Source organism: Jaculus jaculus, chromosome 3, assembly GCF_020740685.1.
Source record: "Jaculus jaculus isolate mJacJac1 chromosome 3, mJacJac1.mat.Y.cur, whole genome shotgun sequence".
Taxonomy (NCBI): Eukaryota; Metazoa; Chordata; class Mammalia; order Rodentia; family Dipodidae; genus Jaculus; species Jaculus jaculus.
The window spans coordinates 88,126,152-88,143,408 of NC_059104.1; the positions used below are offsets into that span (position 1 = coordinate 88,126,152).

General features: G+C 38.5%; 1 protein-coding gene and 1 pseudogene across 5 annotated transcripts in view; one reads left to right on the forward strand and one right to left on the reverse strand.

The window, feature by feature from the left end:
- Nucleotides 1-17,257, reverse strand: part of Ccdc15 (coiled-coil domain containing 15) — a 154,737-nt gene that overhangs the window by 81,752 nt on the left and 55,728 nt on the right. For all 5 annotated transcript variants that reach the window (XM_045145105.1, XM_045145104.1, XM_045145106.1 and 2 more), the window contains one exon: nucleotides 16,932-17,054. In XM_045145105.1, coding sequence (XP_045001040.1) covers nucleotides 16,932-17,054 — 123 coding nt within the window. The remainder of the gene's footprint in view (nucleotides 1-16,931; nucleotides 17,055-17,257) is intronic.
- Nucleotides 12,975-14,763, forward strand: LOC123459282 (annotated as a pseudogene).

The following is a 17,257-nucleotide window of genomic DNA, read 5'->3' on the forward strand; positions in this document are numbered from 1 at the left end:
GGGGGAAATTTTCTGTGATATTGTTGAAAATACCTACTATGCCTCTGAAGTGAAATTCTCCTTCTACCATAACCCAAATTCTTTTTATTTTTATTTTGCTGGGCGTGGTAGCACATGCTTTTACAAGAGAGCAAGGGAGAGAGAGAGAATTTGTGTGTCAGGGTCTCCTGCCAGTACAACTGAACTCCAGACACATGTGCCCCCTTTTGCACAAGTGCAAATTTGTTTAGGTGTCAACTTGTGCATTTACCTAGCTTATGTGGGAACATGGGACCTTAGGCTTCACAGGTAAGAATAAAAGAGATAAAGAAATTTTAAAAAGCAATGCCATTTACAATAGTATTTAAAAAAATAAAATACTGGTCTGAGCCAGGAATGGTGGTACGTGCCTTTAATCCCAACTCTTGGGAGGCAGAAGTAGGAGGATTGCTGTTAAATTCAAGGCAAGTCTGGGACTTCTGAGTGAGTTCCAGGTCAGCCTGGGCTAGAATGAAACCTTACCTTGGAAAAAATAAAATAAAACACTAGGCTGGAGAGATAGTTCAACAGTTAAGGCACTTGCCTGCAAAGCCCAAGGGCCCAGGTTCAGTTCCCTAGTACCCATGTAATGCCATATGCACTAGGTGGCGAATGCATCTAGAGTTCATTTGCAATGGCTACAGACCTTGTTGTGCCCATTTTCTCTCTTTCTATCTTTCTCTTTCTCTCAAGTAAATAATTAAATAAAATGAATAAAATATTTAGAATCAGACTTAGCCAACAAGGCAAAAAAGATATGTACACAGAAAACTATAAAACATTGCTGAAAGAAACCAGACACTATTAAATGAGCATCTACAAACAAAGAGTTGTTATTAAGATATCAGTAATACTGTAAGGGAGGAAAGAAGTAGAGAAAAGGGTGACACCTTTCCTCACTCATCATAAGGGTCATGGCCAATATCTCTTTAGCAAAGACAGGTTAACAAGAAAAAAGGTTAACAAAGAAAAAGCCTAACAAACTTACTTGATCATGCTGTATACACATGGGAACTTCCATAATGAAAACCCAAAGATTCAGGGTGAACTATTAATTTGTTGCTTAAGATCAATGATGCATAGACAGACATGCAAGAAGTGATTCGACAACAGTATGACTTTCAGGGCTGGAGAGATGGCTTAGTGGTTAAGCGCTTGCCTGTGAAGCCTAAGGACCCTGGTTCGAGGCTCGATTCCCCAGGATCCACGTTAGCCAGATGCACAAGGGGGCACACGCATCTGGAGTTCATTTGCAGTGGCTGGAAGCCCTGGCGTGCCCATTCTCTCTATCTGTCCCTACCCCCCCCCCCGTCACTCTCAAATAAATTTTTAAAAAAATGAGTACGACTTTCTTTCTGTAAGCAAGAGTCCTTAACAGCTGAGCCACTTCCCCAGCCCCTAACTGTTTTTCTGTAAGAGTATAGGATGAATGAAGAAACTAGAAAGACCAGTTCAGATTGTTTGTGGTCATTTTTGTTGTTGTTGGATTTTTTTTTTTTGGTTTGTTTGTTTTAGTTTTGAGATGAACTCTCACATAGCCCAGGGTAGCTTCAAACTTGCCATGTATTAGAGGATGATGAACTCCTGGCCTTCCTGCTTCTACCTCCCAAATGCTGGGACTATCATGCTTTGTTATTCTTCATATTCTTCACTCTGTGCAATGCAACATGTCTTCTCCTGAGTGTAGAGTAAGACCTCTTCTAAAATGGAAGGTTTATGATTTACAGACAGACAAGGTTTATCAGAGAATTTCTTTGTTACCAGCTCTAAGAAAAGCAGCATTTTTAGGTTTCTGGCTTGCTTTTTTTCTGCAAAAGAGGTCCTCTCTCTGCCACCTGCCTTGGTAAAGCAGCTCCATTTTATTTGGCTTGTGAGAGAAACTTACAATGAGAAGCAGGAGACAGGAGGACAGAAAAGGTTAGACACTGCTTTTTAAGCCTTGCTTCTGAAACTCAAAGGTTACCATTTTGTAACCTACTATGCAAGATAACCTACATACAAATGCAATCCCTATCAAAATCTCAATGGCATTTCTTTCACAAATAGATAAATTCTTCCTTCTTAAGGGATTCCAAAGAGAAAAAGTCAAGTTACAGATCCCTTACTTCCTAATTTCAAACTTAAATGTAAAGCTACACTAATAAAAATAAAGTGGTTTTGGTACTAAGGTACATACAAACCAATAGAATAAAACTGAGAGTCCATGAATAAACCCCAGGACATATGTTCAAATGCTTTAGACAAGGAAGCCTTCAAAGACTATTCAGAGGGGACTGGGAAAATGAATATGCACATGCAAAAGAATGAAGCTAGACCCTTATCATATACCTTATGCAAAGACTAACTCAAAATGGGTCAACGGCCTAAAGATGAATGCAAAATATAAACCTCTTATAAGTGGGGAAAGCTTTTGGATTTGGCAATTTCTTAAATTAGACAACAAAAGCATAGGTAAAAATGGGAAACAAATTAGAGTATATTAAAAAAATTTTTAAGTGGCATACAAAAGGGTACAGGGTGAAAACGCAATGCAGAAAATGGGAAAATTATCTGTAAATCATATACCTCAAAAAGTGTTGCCATGCTTTGAGTATGATGTGTCTCCCATAAGCTAAGATATTGAACACTTGGTCCCAGCTGATCAGTACTATTTTGGGGTACTGATAATTTTTAGGAGTTGGGGCCTACTTAGAGGAAGCTGGTCACTCACTGCAGGGTGTGCCTCTGAAGGTTATACTAGGTCTCCAATCATTGCCTCTCTCTTTGCTTCCTGTTTACTATAAATGGAACAGCCTCCTCTCCCATGTTTCTGCCACAGAGGTATTTTGCCCAAAGCACATAAAGGCCAAGCAACCATGAACTGAACTCTTTGAAGCTATAAGCCAAAATAAATTTTTCCTCCTTTATGTTGTTCTAGGTATTTTGATCACAGACACTCAAAAGTAATTAATATAGGCATTAATATCCAGATACAAACTAAACTCCCACAATTCAATAACACAAGCAAAACAGTCTAAAAACAAGCAAATAAAAACTCTGATTTATAAAGAAGCAAGAGGCCTGAATAAAATTTCTCTAGAGATACAAATGCCCAATAATGATATGAAGATGCTCAACTTCAATCATTTGGAAAATGCAAATCAAAGCCACAATAAAATATTACTCTTCTACTGGAATGGCTTTTACTTAAAAACTAACAAAATAACAAATGTTAGAACTTTTTGCAATGCTAAAGGAAGTGTAAAATGGAACAGCCACTATGGAAAATAGTACAGCAGTTCAGGCTAATGATGGTACCAACATGGCTGTATACACACTGTGTCCATAATTAATTTTTTAAAAAGTTAAAAATAGAATTCCTGCATGATTCAGCAATTTCAAATCAGGATATACATCAAAGGAATTTAAAGCAGAGACTAGAACAACACACTCAAAGCTGACCAACAAATTAACTTAATCCTAGCGTGAGTAAGACTGTGTGGAGTGACAATGATGAATGGGCTAAGTCACTCCTAGCAATAACAAGGCTGTTTGTCACTGTTTTCTGTTTTACCTCATTTTCCCATTCTTCACCCTCAAATAATCAACCCCTAATGTCAGCCCTGCCTGAAAAGAAAAATAAGGGAAAACATCAAAGAATGCCAACAAATACCCTCCTACTCATTAATATTAGGTTTACAGGAACCAGAAAATGACTGGAATTCCTGGTGACCTATGGAAAACATTATAACCAAGTCAAGAGAATCAATTACCACATGAATTATTCACCAGACTTGGGCTGTAGCTCCATGGTAGAGCACTTGCCCAGCATGCATGAAGCCCTGGGTTTTCCAACATCATACAAACACAAAAGAATTAGTGACCAGTCCAGTGTGTACCTAACTATAGCTGCAGTTAGACTTCCCAGAAATACCACATTAGCTTCTGAGCCAACAATTCCTGGCAAGCTAGAATTTAGGTGAAAGCCTTTCATCTCACACTTGCTGACTTGTTATCAACAAGTAAATTCTTCTTTCTTCTATCACTTGGTCTCTCAACTTATTGGCTTCAACAGGCAACATGAGAGGTAGACATTTCATGGTTATATGCCCATGTTCATTACAGCAGTATGCACTGTGAAGTGGAAATAAAACAACAACCAAGAGTTCACCACTGGATGAATGGATAAACCAAATGCAATATATAAACACAATCACTATTCAAGCTTTTAAAAGAATAAGTTCTGCCCTGTGCATTATAGTAAATGAAATGAGAGTCACAAAAGGACAAACACTATATGATGACACTTTAAGAGGCATTTAGAACAATCAAATTCAAAGAGACAGAATTGTGGTTTCTAGAAGCTGGAAAAAGGGAAACAGGAGAAGTTTTGTTTCATGAGAAGTATTTCAGTTTCATGAGAAAAACTGTTCCAGAGATCAATAGCAGTGATGACTGTGCAACATGTGGAATGTATATAATGCTACTGACATGTACACACCTTGATTGCTGAGTCATTTCTCTAGTCCCACTATTTTTTTTTTTTTTTTACATGTACCTACTGGGGCTGGGAAGAAGGCTTAGAAAATAAAGTGCTCACCACTCAAGCCTGAGTACCTGACTTTGATTCTCTCCAGACCCTATGTAAAAAGCTGAAACTGTGGTGGACTTCTAATAATCCTAGCACACTAACAGCGAGATGAGAGGTAAAATCTCCCATAAGGTCATGGCAAGCACAGCAAACAGAAGCTTGAAGAGTGGCGAAAGGACTGGGAAGATGGCTCAATGATTAAGGCACTTGCCTGCAAAGCCCAACTACCTGGGTTCAATCTCCTAGCACCCACGTAAAAGCAACTACACAAAGTGGCGCATGTATCTGGGGTGGCTAGAGGCTCTTCTGTGGCCATTCTCTCCTTTTCTTTTCCATCGTCCTCCCCTTCTCTCCACCTGTGTGTGTGTGTGTGTGTGTATGTGTATGTTTCACTTCTCTACTTGCAAATGAATAAATAATTAAAGTAACAATAATTTTTTTTAAAAAAAGAGTGTCTAAGGTTTAGAATAGCATGGGCCACTGAAGAACTGACAAGGAGTAAAAGAAACTACTAAACTGCACTAGAAATTCAGAAACCCTAGTATGAATTAATCTCCACTAGTAAAGTGTTTTCTCCAATAAGGCTGGGTTATTTGGAATGCAAAAGTTGAAAAGACTGTTCCAGAGTTGAGGATTTTCAGGACCTGTGTCACAAAAGTACAAAAAGAAGAGGCTCAGAGCACCAAAGCTTTGCGGTCAGGAGCACCTCTGTCCATACACTGTGAATGCTCTATACCACTAATTATGTTGTTACATAGCCATGTAACATGTGTTTACATATCCATCACTTTTCTTGAAACTGTCTGAACTTGGAGTGCTTCATCTTGTTCACAGCTATGTTTAATAGTACTTAAATAATGGTTAACATTAGCAGATGCTTGACAAATGTTTGATTGACTGGACAACTCATTCAAAACATATCTACCTTGGGCTGGAGGGATGGCTTAGCAGTTAAGGCGTTTGCCTGCAAAGCCAAATGACCCAGGTTCAATTCCCCAGGACCCACATTAGCCAGATGCACAAGAGGGCACATGTATCTGGAGTTCATTTGCAGTGGCTAGAAGCCCTGGCACGCCCATTCTCTCTCTCTCCCTCTCTTTCTGACTCAAATAAATAAATAAAAAGAAGAAAAAGAAAAAAAATTAAAACAAAAAAACATATCTACCAACAAACTAATAGGCACCAAGCATTGTGCCAAATGTGTTCAAGTATCAGGAAATAAAATAGATACAGTACCTCTCTCATGAAGTTTCTGGACAAGTGATAAATCTCCAGACAATAAGAACATGTATAAGAGCCACATATAGTAGTATACACTTATAATCCTAGCACACAGGAGGTAGAGCAGAAGGACCAGGAGTTCAAGGTTATTTCAACTATACAGCAAGTTGAAGGCTAGCCTACATTACCTAAAACTGACTGCAAACTACACACACACACACAAAAATAATTACAAACTGTTTGCTGAGAAGTAAACAAATGCAAAGATAGAATAAAAATATCAGAAAGGGATCTATTTTTGATAAAGTGGCAAAAGCAGTCCTTTCCAAAGATAGACCATTTAAGCTAAAACGCAAAGGGTGATGTTAAATCAGCCTTTTAAACCTATGACAAGATACCCGAGAAAGTAAACTAGGGAGGAAAAATTTACTTTGGCTTACATTTTCAGAGGTTTCAGTCTATGGTCAGTTGGTTCTGTTGCTTCTGTGCCCTGCATGATAAGGCAGACCATTATGGCATGGGAACATGTGGTGGAACAAAGTGATGTACTTCATGGTAAAGGCAGAGAGCAAGAGAAGCACAAGCCATGTACCTGATATACTCCATGATTCAGTTGCCTCCCAACAGTATCACCCAGCTGAGGACCAAACATTTGACAAATAAGCCTTTGGGGACATTTTGTATACAAATCATAGCATATAAATCAGGGCTTGAGAGAAGGCTCAATAGTTAAGGCACTTGCATGCAAACCCTAAGAACCTGAGTTTGATTCCAATACCTACATAAAGCCAGATGCAGAAAGTGGCTCACATGTCTGGAGTTTGTTTACAGTGCCCTGGCACACCCATTCCCCCCCCCCTCTCTCTGCCTCTTTTTTATTCTCTCTCTCCCACACATAAATAAATAAGTAATTTTTAAAGTAATCAACAAAAGGAAGACTGAGCAGGCAGAGGGAAAAAACAAATGCAAAGACCTGATGGGAATAAAACCCTGATGTAGCTCAGATGATATAAATACCAATGCTAAACAAACTAAAAATCACAAAAGTGCTGAAGTTCAGTCCTGAAGCCTTAGCACAAATCCTACACTCTGCCTTTCTGCTTCCTTTCATTCTGCTCTCTTAAAAGGACCAAGAAGAAAGTTCTGTTTCCCTTTAAGGCAGTTTAATACTACTGGTAGTTACCTAGAGCCTTTGTTTCTACAATAATATAAAGCCACATAAAGAGTAGTAAAATTTTATTGGGAATAATTGAGACTTCAGTTAAGCCATAGGGAAAAATCTTAAGTAGTGCTTGTTAAAAATATCTAGAGGAGGGCTGGAGAGATGGCTTAGCGGTTAAGCGCTTGCCTGTGAAGCCTAAGGAACCCGGTTCAAGGCTCGGTTCCCCAGGTCCCACGTTAGCCAGATGCACAAGGGGGCGCACGCGTCTGGAGTTCGTTTGCAGAGGCTGGAAGCCCTGGCGCGCCCATTCTCTCTCTTCCTCTATCTGTCTTTCTCTCTGTGTCTGTCGCTCTCAAATAAATAAATAAAAATTAAAAAAAAATATCTAGAGGGGACATTGGGGTAAGATGGTGGCATAGTAGTCAAAGCAGTCTGGGAAGGAAATTAGCAGAACAACAACAAAATACTCTTCTACAAAAAAGTGAGGATGTAAAACTATTATCAAATGCAGCACAGAAGCAGGATAGACTAAGATCTTCCAGAAAGGAGGAAACCAGACAGAATCCCACCAAGGCACCGGCGGCCCTGGTCCGAGTGCACCTGGCCAGCACAGAGCTGCAGAAGCAGAAACCAGGTGGAGGATTTTCTACTCACATCTCTCCTCACAAAGTTGAGAAACCTGAAGGGAAGGAAAGTTGGGGGGGGGGGGGAAGGGGTGGCAGCAGCTGTGGGGGTGTGTCCAGCTGAGTAGCTGCTGAAAGAGAACACAAATGGGACCAGCTAAGGAGCTCCAGTACAACTCAAGGCATCTTGCAAAGCTTCCCATCCTCCAACCTTCAGTGCCATAAACCTCTGGAGAACTCATTCACCCTGGCCACACAGCATCTAGAATAGCCAATCAGAACACCACATCCACAGCACAACAGACAGGGATCAAAGTAACTGGGCCTACATACACAAAGGCAGGTATATAGGCCTGCACTGGAAGTGCTAATCTCTCAGATTATATGTTTTGTTTTAATCCCCACTACTTTATAAATACTGTGCTGGTTTTGATTGAATATGTACATGGCTCAGTTGAATTTTGGAATTTGCCAGTAAACTGCTCCACACAGTCTAGTTTAAATAGCAGCTAACTTGAATAGCAGGCAAACTCAATACCTAGAGTCACTCCTGCTGTCTTCTTGGAGTATAAAAACTATACTTGACATCTTAAGCTCTTACCCTGAAGAGATATAAAGTCAGATTTACACAGCTAAAAACACTGCAGATAATTAGAAAACCCAAGCATCAAATTAACTCAAGATGCAAAAATCTCTACATTATAATACAAGAAACACAAAAAAATCAAGACAATACAATCTGACCAAAAACTATAAATCCAACAGAAGTGACCATCAGTGAGATTGTCTTAAATGAAATGCCTGACAAAGATTTAAAAAAAAAAGATTATATCTATATTCAAAGAAATCAAAGAAGAAACCAAAGGAATCACAGAAGAAAACAAACTCCTGAAGGAGAATACAGGAAACCAACTTAATAGTAAGGAGGTCAATATAAGACATGAGTAAGGAAATAAAAATAATGAAAAAAATACCAATTAGAAAAACTAGAAATGAAAAACAGTGTAAATCAGGTAGAAAACTCTAAAAAGTGTCACAAGTAGAATGGATCAAAGAAATGACAGAATATCTAAACTAGAAGACCAGGTGACAGATTGAGTCCAACAAAGAGAAAGACACAAACTTTAAAAGCTAGAAGGCTTGGAATGATGTATTCCAAGTTCTGAAAGATAACAACTGTCAACCAAGATTAATTTATCCTGCAAAGCTATCCATCCTAATAGATGGAGAAATAAGGACATTCCATAACAAAAGCAGGCTAAGGGAATATATGAACACTAAGCCAGCTCTACAGAAAATACTTGAAAGGATCTGCCATGCTGAAGAGAAAGAAAAGCACACATATAAAGAACCAGGAAAAAATAATCCATATTCAAATAATAGTTAATACAGGACAGCAAAGATAAACAAGACCTATAAGACAAGAATGGCAAGAATACACACCTTTCAATAATAACTCTTAATATCAATGGCTTCAATGCCCCAAACAAAAGACACAGATTTGCAGACTGGGTAAACAAAAGCAGGATCCTTCTATATGTTGCCTCCAAGAAACCCACCTTTCCATAAAAGATGGGTACTATTTTAGGGTGAAAGGTTGGAAAATGGTATTTCAAGCAAATGGGATTAGAAAACAAGCAGGTTTTACTATCCTAATATGTGACAAGGTAGATTTCAAGCCAACATTAGTTAGGAAAGATAAAGAAGGTCATATTGATTAGAGGAATGTTCCACCAGTCCTAAACATATAGGAAACTAACATAGGGGCTCCCAATTTCATCAAACAAACATTATTAGAATTAAGGTCACAACTAACACCCAACACAGTTGTAATGGGTGACTTCAATGGCCCTGTCTTATCAATTGATATGTCATCCAAAAAAAAAAAAAGAAGCATATGTATTAAATGAGGTAGAACAAATGGAATATCTACAAAATATTTCACCAATCTGATGCAGAATACACATTCTTTTCAGCAGCACATGGAATATTCTCTAAAGTAGACCATATATTAGGACACTTTGGTGATTGCAGTTGATGGCAATTGGAAATTAAAACCTCCTGGAGGCAGTGTATTGGTTAGGGTGGGCTTATGGGTGTTATAGCCAGTTTCCCCATGCCAGTGTTTGGCACATTCTCTCATTTCTGTTATCCAGTTTATGTGGGCTGGGGGTGATGTCCACCCTCTGCTCATGCCATCATTTTCTCCTGCCATTGTGGAGCTTGACCTCAGGCCTGTAAGGCAAAATAAACCTCTTTTTCCCTCAAGCTGCTCTTGATTGGGTGATTTCTACCAGCAATATGAACCTGACTGCAACAGTAAAGTGATACCAGGAGTGGGGTTGCTGCTAGCCATCTTACTGTGTAGCTTTGGTCTTTTGGGGGTGATTTTCAAGAGGAATGTGGAAGGATTTGAAACCTTGGCCTAAGAAATGCCTTGCAGTGCTGTAAGTACAGCTTGATGGAAACAGATGAACCTGGAAAGGATTATAGTTAGTGAGGTAATCTAGGTCCAGAAAGCCAAGCTCTGCATGTTCTCTCTCATATGTGGATCTTAGCTATAAAGGTTTGGACTTGTATGTGAATTGGAATAAAACTCAGTGGCAGAGGCCAGTAAGCTAGAAAGGGGCTATAAAGGAGGGAGAAAAAGGGAGGAGTTAAGGGGATGGTATTGTATATATGTAAGTAGAAAAACAGAATGCTGGGGTTGGAAAGGCCTTACAGAGGTCAGGGGAAGAGACTGAGTAAAGGAAGGGTGGGGTGAGGGTTAATCAAAATCTAAGAGGGTATGAGTAAGTCATATGGAAATCTACTTTTTTGGACAATGGCATATCCAGAAGTCAGATTATTACTAGAAAATTTTCAGTGTCAGGGACGGTATACCTTCCAGTCAGTTTTTGGCCAGAGAGGTTGCTGATGCCCCCAAAACATTACAGGCCATTGCCAAGATTCTTGGTTTCCCACCAAGAATAGATGGTAAGACCTTACTGTTGAAGACTTCACATGCTTGGGCTGCACGGTCACTGAGAAATCAAGCTGGAGTTGAGCTGAGCTGATCTAAAAACCTCTTTCCTGTGGACCAGCTGACTGAAAGCTGGAAAAAGCTATGCTGCATGCAGCTCTATGGGAGAAAGAGAAGTCATCAGTGGAGATAAACAACAGTGGACACTGCAAGCCTTAAATTTGGCCAGCCAGGCCAAATGAGCCAATGGTTGCAATAGTGGCATGTCTGTTATGAGGGAAACCAACTGCATTCTAATTGGACTGGAGCCTGTTCCACAGGAGGGAATATATGCCTAATACTGAAAACCTATGACACAGGAAGTCATGAGCTCCAGGGGTGTATTGTCTGCTAGTATCTGGCTAAATGTATATACTGTGCTCACCAAACTGCCTGGTAAGCACTTCTCTTAATGTTCATACCCATGTATTAATACTACTCTTGCTTTCAGTAACAGAACCTACTCTTGCTTTCAGTAACAGAACCTTCTCTTTTCAGAGCGTGGTGACCTTGGGTTGACTCAAAAGGCAGCATAGTGATGAGAAGTAACAGAAGAGTGCTCAGTTCTGAAACATCTCTATCACACCTTCCAATGCTCAGGGTCCATTGCAGAAAAGGTGATAGAAAGAATGTAAGAGCAAAAGGAAAGGTAGGACTCCTTACAATGCAATCTTTCAGACACAAAATGGCCTGGATATCCATGACCACACAGTGCCTGGTTCTACCTACACAATACATCATAATAGAAGGTAAAGATGATGACATAAAAATAAAAGAGAGACTAATTGAGAGAGGTGGGATATGATGGAGAGTGGAGCTTCGAAGGGGAAAGTGAGGGAGGAAGTAATTATCGTGGTTTATCGTCTATAATGATGGAAGTTATCAATAAAAACGTTGAACTTTGCTTTTTGGTAGCATGGGGGTTTATTCTTGGCCTAATATCCTTAAGCAATTTTCACTTGCAGTAGACATAATGTTCAGGCTTTAAGAAAGTATAAGGACTTGTTCATGGCACTAGCTTCTGTTATAAGAAAGTAGACTAAGCTGACATTTTTTGTTTTTTTATTCTCCAAACCAAAACTATTTCTGGTTATAACTCAGCTGCCATTTTAACCAGATTATACATTAAAAGTGTTCCTATTCGAAATTCTACCTTTGATTTTTGGTAAATTATACTACTTCAGTTATTTTACTTCTTGGGCATTTAGACTAAATTGTGCCTGTGTTTTCCTGAAATCAATAACCCTACACCAATCAAAGTAACATCATTGCTTAAATTCCTGGATATACCTAAATGTGTGTCATGTGTACCATTTTAGTGTGAAAATTTTTGTTGACATTCTTCTATTAAGAGCTGACCTTGAACTATAGAAGAATTGGCTATTTGTGTGATGTTAGCTATCTGGAGCTTTATTTATAATTTATTTTGAAAAATGCCACATTTACTCCCCAAATGTCAAGATTTTCTCGGCTTGCCTAATTAGAATTATAAGGCTGAACACATTTTTAAGCATATTTTATATGTAGTGAAATACTGCGAAAATACTAGTGAACAGCATTTTGCTGTAATGTTGATTTCAGTTATTAGAATTTAAACAGCTAGTCACCAGGGTATGTTAGAGGAGCATAGTAATCATTTACTATAAAACAAACAGATGATTTTCTGTTTGCATGCAAATTATTTTGATAAGTGTGAAAATAAAAGTCTGAGAAATAATATTTTTACTTTTTTATCTAGACCTTTGCCCTCAATCTATACTTTGCTTTTTTGTAACACCACCTCCTAGAAACTTGTCATCATTTGTATCACATTGACTAGTTTATCATTTCAATTTTCTAGAAGCCCTTTAAACTGAAATAAGATCTGGGTTCAGCTGTAGCAAAGAAAATAGGAAATGAGCTAAGACTTCTACTAATGAAAACCACTGTTATATTAGGCCCATGAGAGCATACACATGTGTAAGTCTAATCCTATGCTATATATGTATAGTCAGTAACTTGTAATATTTTTCACGAATGTGAGCTAATGTTTAATTCCCAGCTTTAAGATCTCAGCATGTGTATGTATTTATAAAACTAAATCATCTGTTTTTTTCTCTGAATTATTGTATGTATCTCATTTAGCAACTGGATGCTCTCCAAAATGTTCACTAATCATCTAGCCTAATGACTAAATTTGTTTTTGTATATGTGTGTGCATTTGTATGTAAGTAGCTCCCCCCCACCCAATTTGACATGCCTTGTCTCAGACATTAAAAAAGAGAATATTTTATATGGAGGAAAAAAAAAATAAATAAAAACATTGAAAATAAAACTCCTGGCATCTCAACGCCCCGAGGCATCTGTCCCCAGCCCCCCCCCCCCCATCCTGGGCTTCCATCCGCCCTCGCACCTCTAAGTCCCCACCCGAGCTCACCACCTTCTGGCTTCAGGACCCCAGGCTTCGCCCCCGGAAAGATGACTCGCGATTTCAAACCTGGAGACCTCATCTTTGCCAAGATGAAAGGTTACCCTCATTGGCCGGCTCGGGTAGATGAAGTTCCTGATGGAGCTGTAAAGCCACCTACAAACAAACTACCCATATTCTTTTTTGGAACTCATGAGACTGCATTTTTAGGACCAAAGGATATATTTCCATACTCAGAGAATAAGGAGAAGTATGGCAAACCAAATAAACGAAAAGGATTTAATGAAGGTTTATGGGAGATAGATAACAATCCAAAAGTGAAATTTTCAAGTCAGCAGACATCAACTAAACAATCAAATGCATCATCTGATGTTGAAGTGGAAGAAAAAGAAACTAATGTTTCAAAGGAAGATACTGATCATGAAGAAAAAGCCAGCAATGAAGATATGACAAAAGCTATTGACATAACCACTCCAAAAGCTGCCCGATGAGGAAGAAAGAGAAAGGCAGAAAAACAAGTAGAAACTGAGGAGGCAGGAGTGGTAACAGCAGCAACAGCATCTGTTAATCTGAAAGTGAGTCCTAAAAGAGGACGACCTGCAGCTACGGAGGTCAAAATTCCAAAACCAAGAGACAGACCTAAAATAGTAAAACAGCCCTGTCCTTCAGAGAGTGACATGGTTGCTGATGAAGATAAAAGTAAGAAAAAGGGGCAAGAGGAAAAACAACCTAAAAAGCAACTTAAAAAGGAAGAGGAAGGCCAAAAGGAAGAGGATAAGCCAAGAAAAGAACCAGATAAAAAAGAGGGGAAGAAAGAAGTTGAGTCAAAAAGGAAAAACTTACCTAAAACTGGGGTTGCATCAACTTCTGATTCTGAAGAGGAAGGAGATGATCAAGAAGGTGAAAAGAGGAAGGGTGGAAGAAACTTTCAGACTGCTCACAGGAGGAATATACTGAAAGGGCAGCATGAGAAAGAAGCAGCAGATTGAAAACGCAAGCAGGAGGAACAAATGGAGACAGAACAGCAGAATAAAGATGAAGGAAAGAAGCCAGAACTTAAGAAGGTGGAGAAGAAGCGAGAAACATCAATGGATTCTCAACTTCAAAGGATACACGCAGAAATTAAAAATTCACTCAAAATTGATAATTTCGATGTGAACAGGTGCATTGAAGCCTTGGACGAGCTTGCTTCACTTCAGGTAACAATGCAACAAGCTCAGAAGCATACAGAGATGATTACAACCCTGAAAAAATACGGCGATTCAAGGTCAGTCAAGTTATTATGGAAAAGTCTACAATGTTGTATAACAAGTTTAAGAACATGTTTTTGGTTGGTGAAGGAGATTCTGTCATCACACAAGTGCTAAATAAGTCTCTTGCTGAACAAAGACAGCATGAGGAAGCAAATAAAACCAAAGATCAAGGGAAGAAAGGGCCAACCAAAAAGCTAGAGAAGGAACAACCAGGTTCAAAGTCTGTGAATGGAGGATCTGATGCACAAGATATTAATCACCCACAACACAATGGTGACAGCAATGAAGAGAGCAAAGACAGTCATGAGGCCAGCAGCAAGCAGAAGCCATCTGGAGAAGAGAGAGACACTGAACTATCTTTGAAGGATTCTACCCTGGATAACTAGGTTGACAGATCCAGTATAAAAAGAACCATTTATGATGTTTTTAATGGTTTCATATAGACTGTGGAAAGTTTTAAATTTTTATAAGCATAGGTTTTGATGTTTAAGACTTGTTTTTTTTTGGGGGGGGGGCAAAAATCCCTTTATCTTGTTGAAAAGTAATTAAACATTGCTAATCGTATTTGTGCAGTATTAACCAGCTACATTATATAGTAAATATGGGGGGAAATCCACTTATGTTAAACTGCTTTTCAGACATTGGTTGTAGCATATTTCTGGTGTGTATAGGTTATTGTGTAATTGTTGGTAGAACAATGTTACATTTTTAAAAACTGCTACTTGTATAAATCTTTACTCTTTTCCCAAATACTGTGGGTTTTGTGCATAGTTTTTACAAATCTTGGATTTGCCAGACTGTCTTTTCACTGTTGGTGGGTTTTTGTACAAGTCGGGCATTTTTATGGTTGATAAAATGAAAGCAACATTTTTTTTTTTTGGTTTTGTTCAAGGTAGGGTCTCACTCTGGTCCAGGCTGACCTGGAATTAACTCTGTAGTCTCAGGGTGGCCTCGAACTCATGGCGATCCTCCTACCTCTGCCTCCCGAGTGCTGGGATTAAAGGCGTGCGCCACCACGCCCGGCTGAAAGCAACATTTTATTAGAAGTTCCTTTTAATCTGTCTATATTGTGCTGCCTCTTTGTAAACAAGGGTGTGGTCTGTACTGCTTTTTTGTAATACAACTAGATGTCCAACTGATTGCTCTAGAAGATATAAATTCAAGTTAACTTTTGAAGGTAACTTAGTTTTATGACTGCAAATGAAATAAAGTTACACATTTTCCTTCAGACAATATACTGGGTATAAATAGGAAATTAATCTGATTGCAGGTTTCAAGAATATGAGATCCTTTAAAACCTAGTTTGCTTTTTACATCATTAAGTTTCTAAGTAACACTCTTTAAGGAATTCAGAATATTTTTTTAATTGGAAAAAAATCCCTGCTTATGTGATAAATCTAAATAAATGCTATATAAGGAACCTAACCTGTTTGAAAACATGTCATATTAGAAAAGAATGTGTAATTCATTTCTGCATGATACATGTAACAGGACTATAGCCAAGACAGTCCCTCAGAGTGAACCAATGTTGATGAAAAATAATTGAGTGTTAGGTATAGGTAGAAGGATACATTCTTGTTTTGAAATTTTGTGGGAAAGTGACTTAAGACAGTATTTGTGTGTGACATGCATTATGTATGTTCTGACTCCCAATTTACACATAGAAACTGAGTCACTTCAGTAACTGTTTTGCGGGAACTCTGTAATGTTATAAGTCTTCAGTTTTAACTTGGACAGAATTTATTCTAGCTAAGCCATAAGCATTGATGTGTGAACTTGGTTTGATTAAAGAATTTTTTTAACCAAAAAAAAAAGAAAATAAAACTCCTGAATCTACTGGGGAACAGTCTATTCAAACTGTCACACACCCACAAAAAAAGATATGTTAGAGAGTAGAGTTGTGAAGGGGAAAGTGGGGGGATTATAATGGTTCATTGTCCACAATTATGGAAGTTGTCAATAAAAAAATGTCTAGATATAAGTCAGTAGCCCCAAATTTTAAGCAGTACAACTCCAACAAGTTCAAACTCAAACCTGACTAGGTTATTTATGATAATCATGTCTTAACTTCTTCCAATTTACTGATGGAGATCTAGTATTGGTCACTGCATAGAAAAGCCTCATAGACCCTCCCCTTCAGTAACTGCTGATTTCTTCTCCTCTTAACACTATAAAAAGTATGGTCACCACAAAACAATTTTAAAAAAATCTTTTGGGGGAGGTTTAGGGGTTTAAGATAGGGTCTCACTCGAGCTCAGGCTGACCTGGAACACACTCTGTGTAGCTCCTAACTGGCCTTGAATTTATGGTGACCCTCCTAACTCGGCTTCCAGAGTACTGGGATTAAAGGCATGTGCCACCATGCCTAGCAATAAACCTTTTATAAATATAAAAGCCCAAAGTCATGCACATACGCGCGCGCGCGCACACACGCGCGCACACACACACACACACACACACACACATACACACATACATTTTATATAAGATAATTTTCAATTAGGCAAAAATGCTCTTAATAATACCTTACATTTCAATAAAAGTTCTAAAATAATCTTCACATATGTTTTACACACTATGCAATGAAAAGGAAATCTGCTTTTTTGACCAGCCTCTCCTCCTCAACTTAGTGAAATATAAATTGCACTGTTGGTACAATGTGGAATGGTCTACTACCGGATGCCTGCTGCAGGTGTCTCTCTGGAGACTGGACGGGTGGTGCTGATGGCCATCAAGATGCAAATCCTCTTGCCACCTTTTAGTTGACCTACTAGATAGCCGCTGCTTAGCATACAAACTCTAAAAGAAACAAAAGTACTAATCAATTGTGTGAGGGATAACATCACAGTGAAAACATTACAGGCTGAAATCTTCTGACACATTATGCCTTAAAGAAGATATACTCCTTAACACTTATTATATGGATCTTAATTCTATCTGCAGAATAATTTTAAATTTCTACTACAAAACAAGGATATTAGATTCATCTTCTAAGATTATTG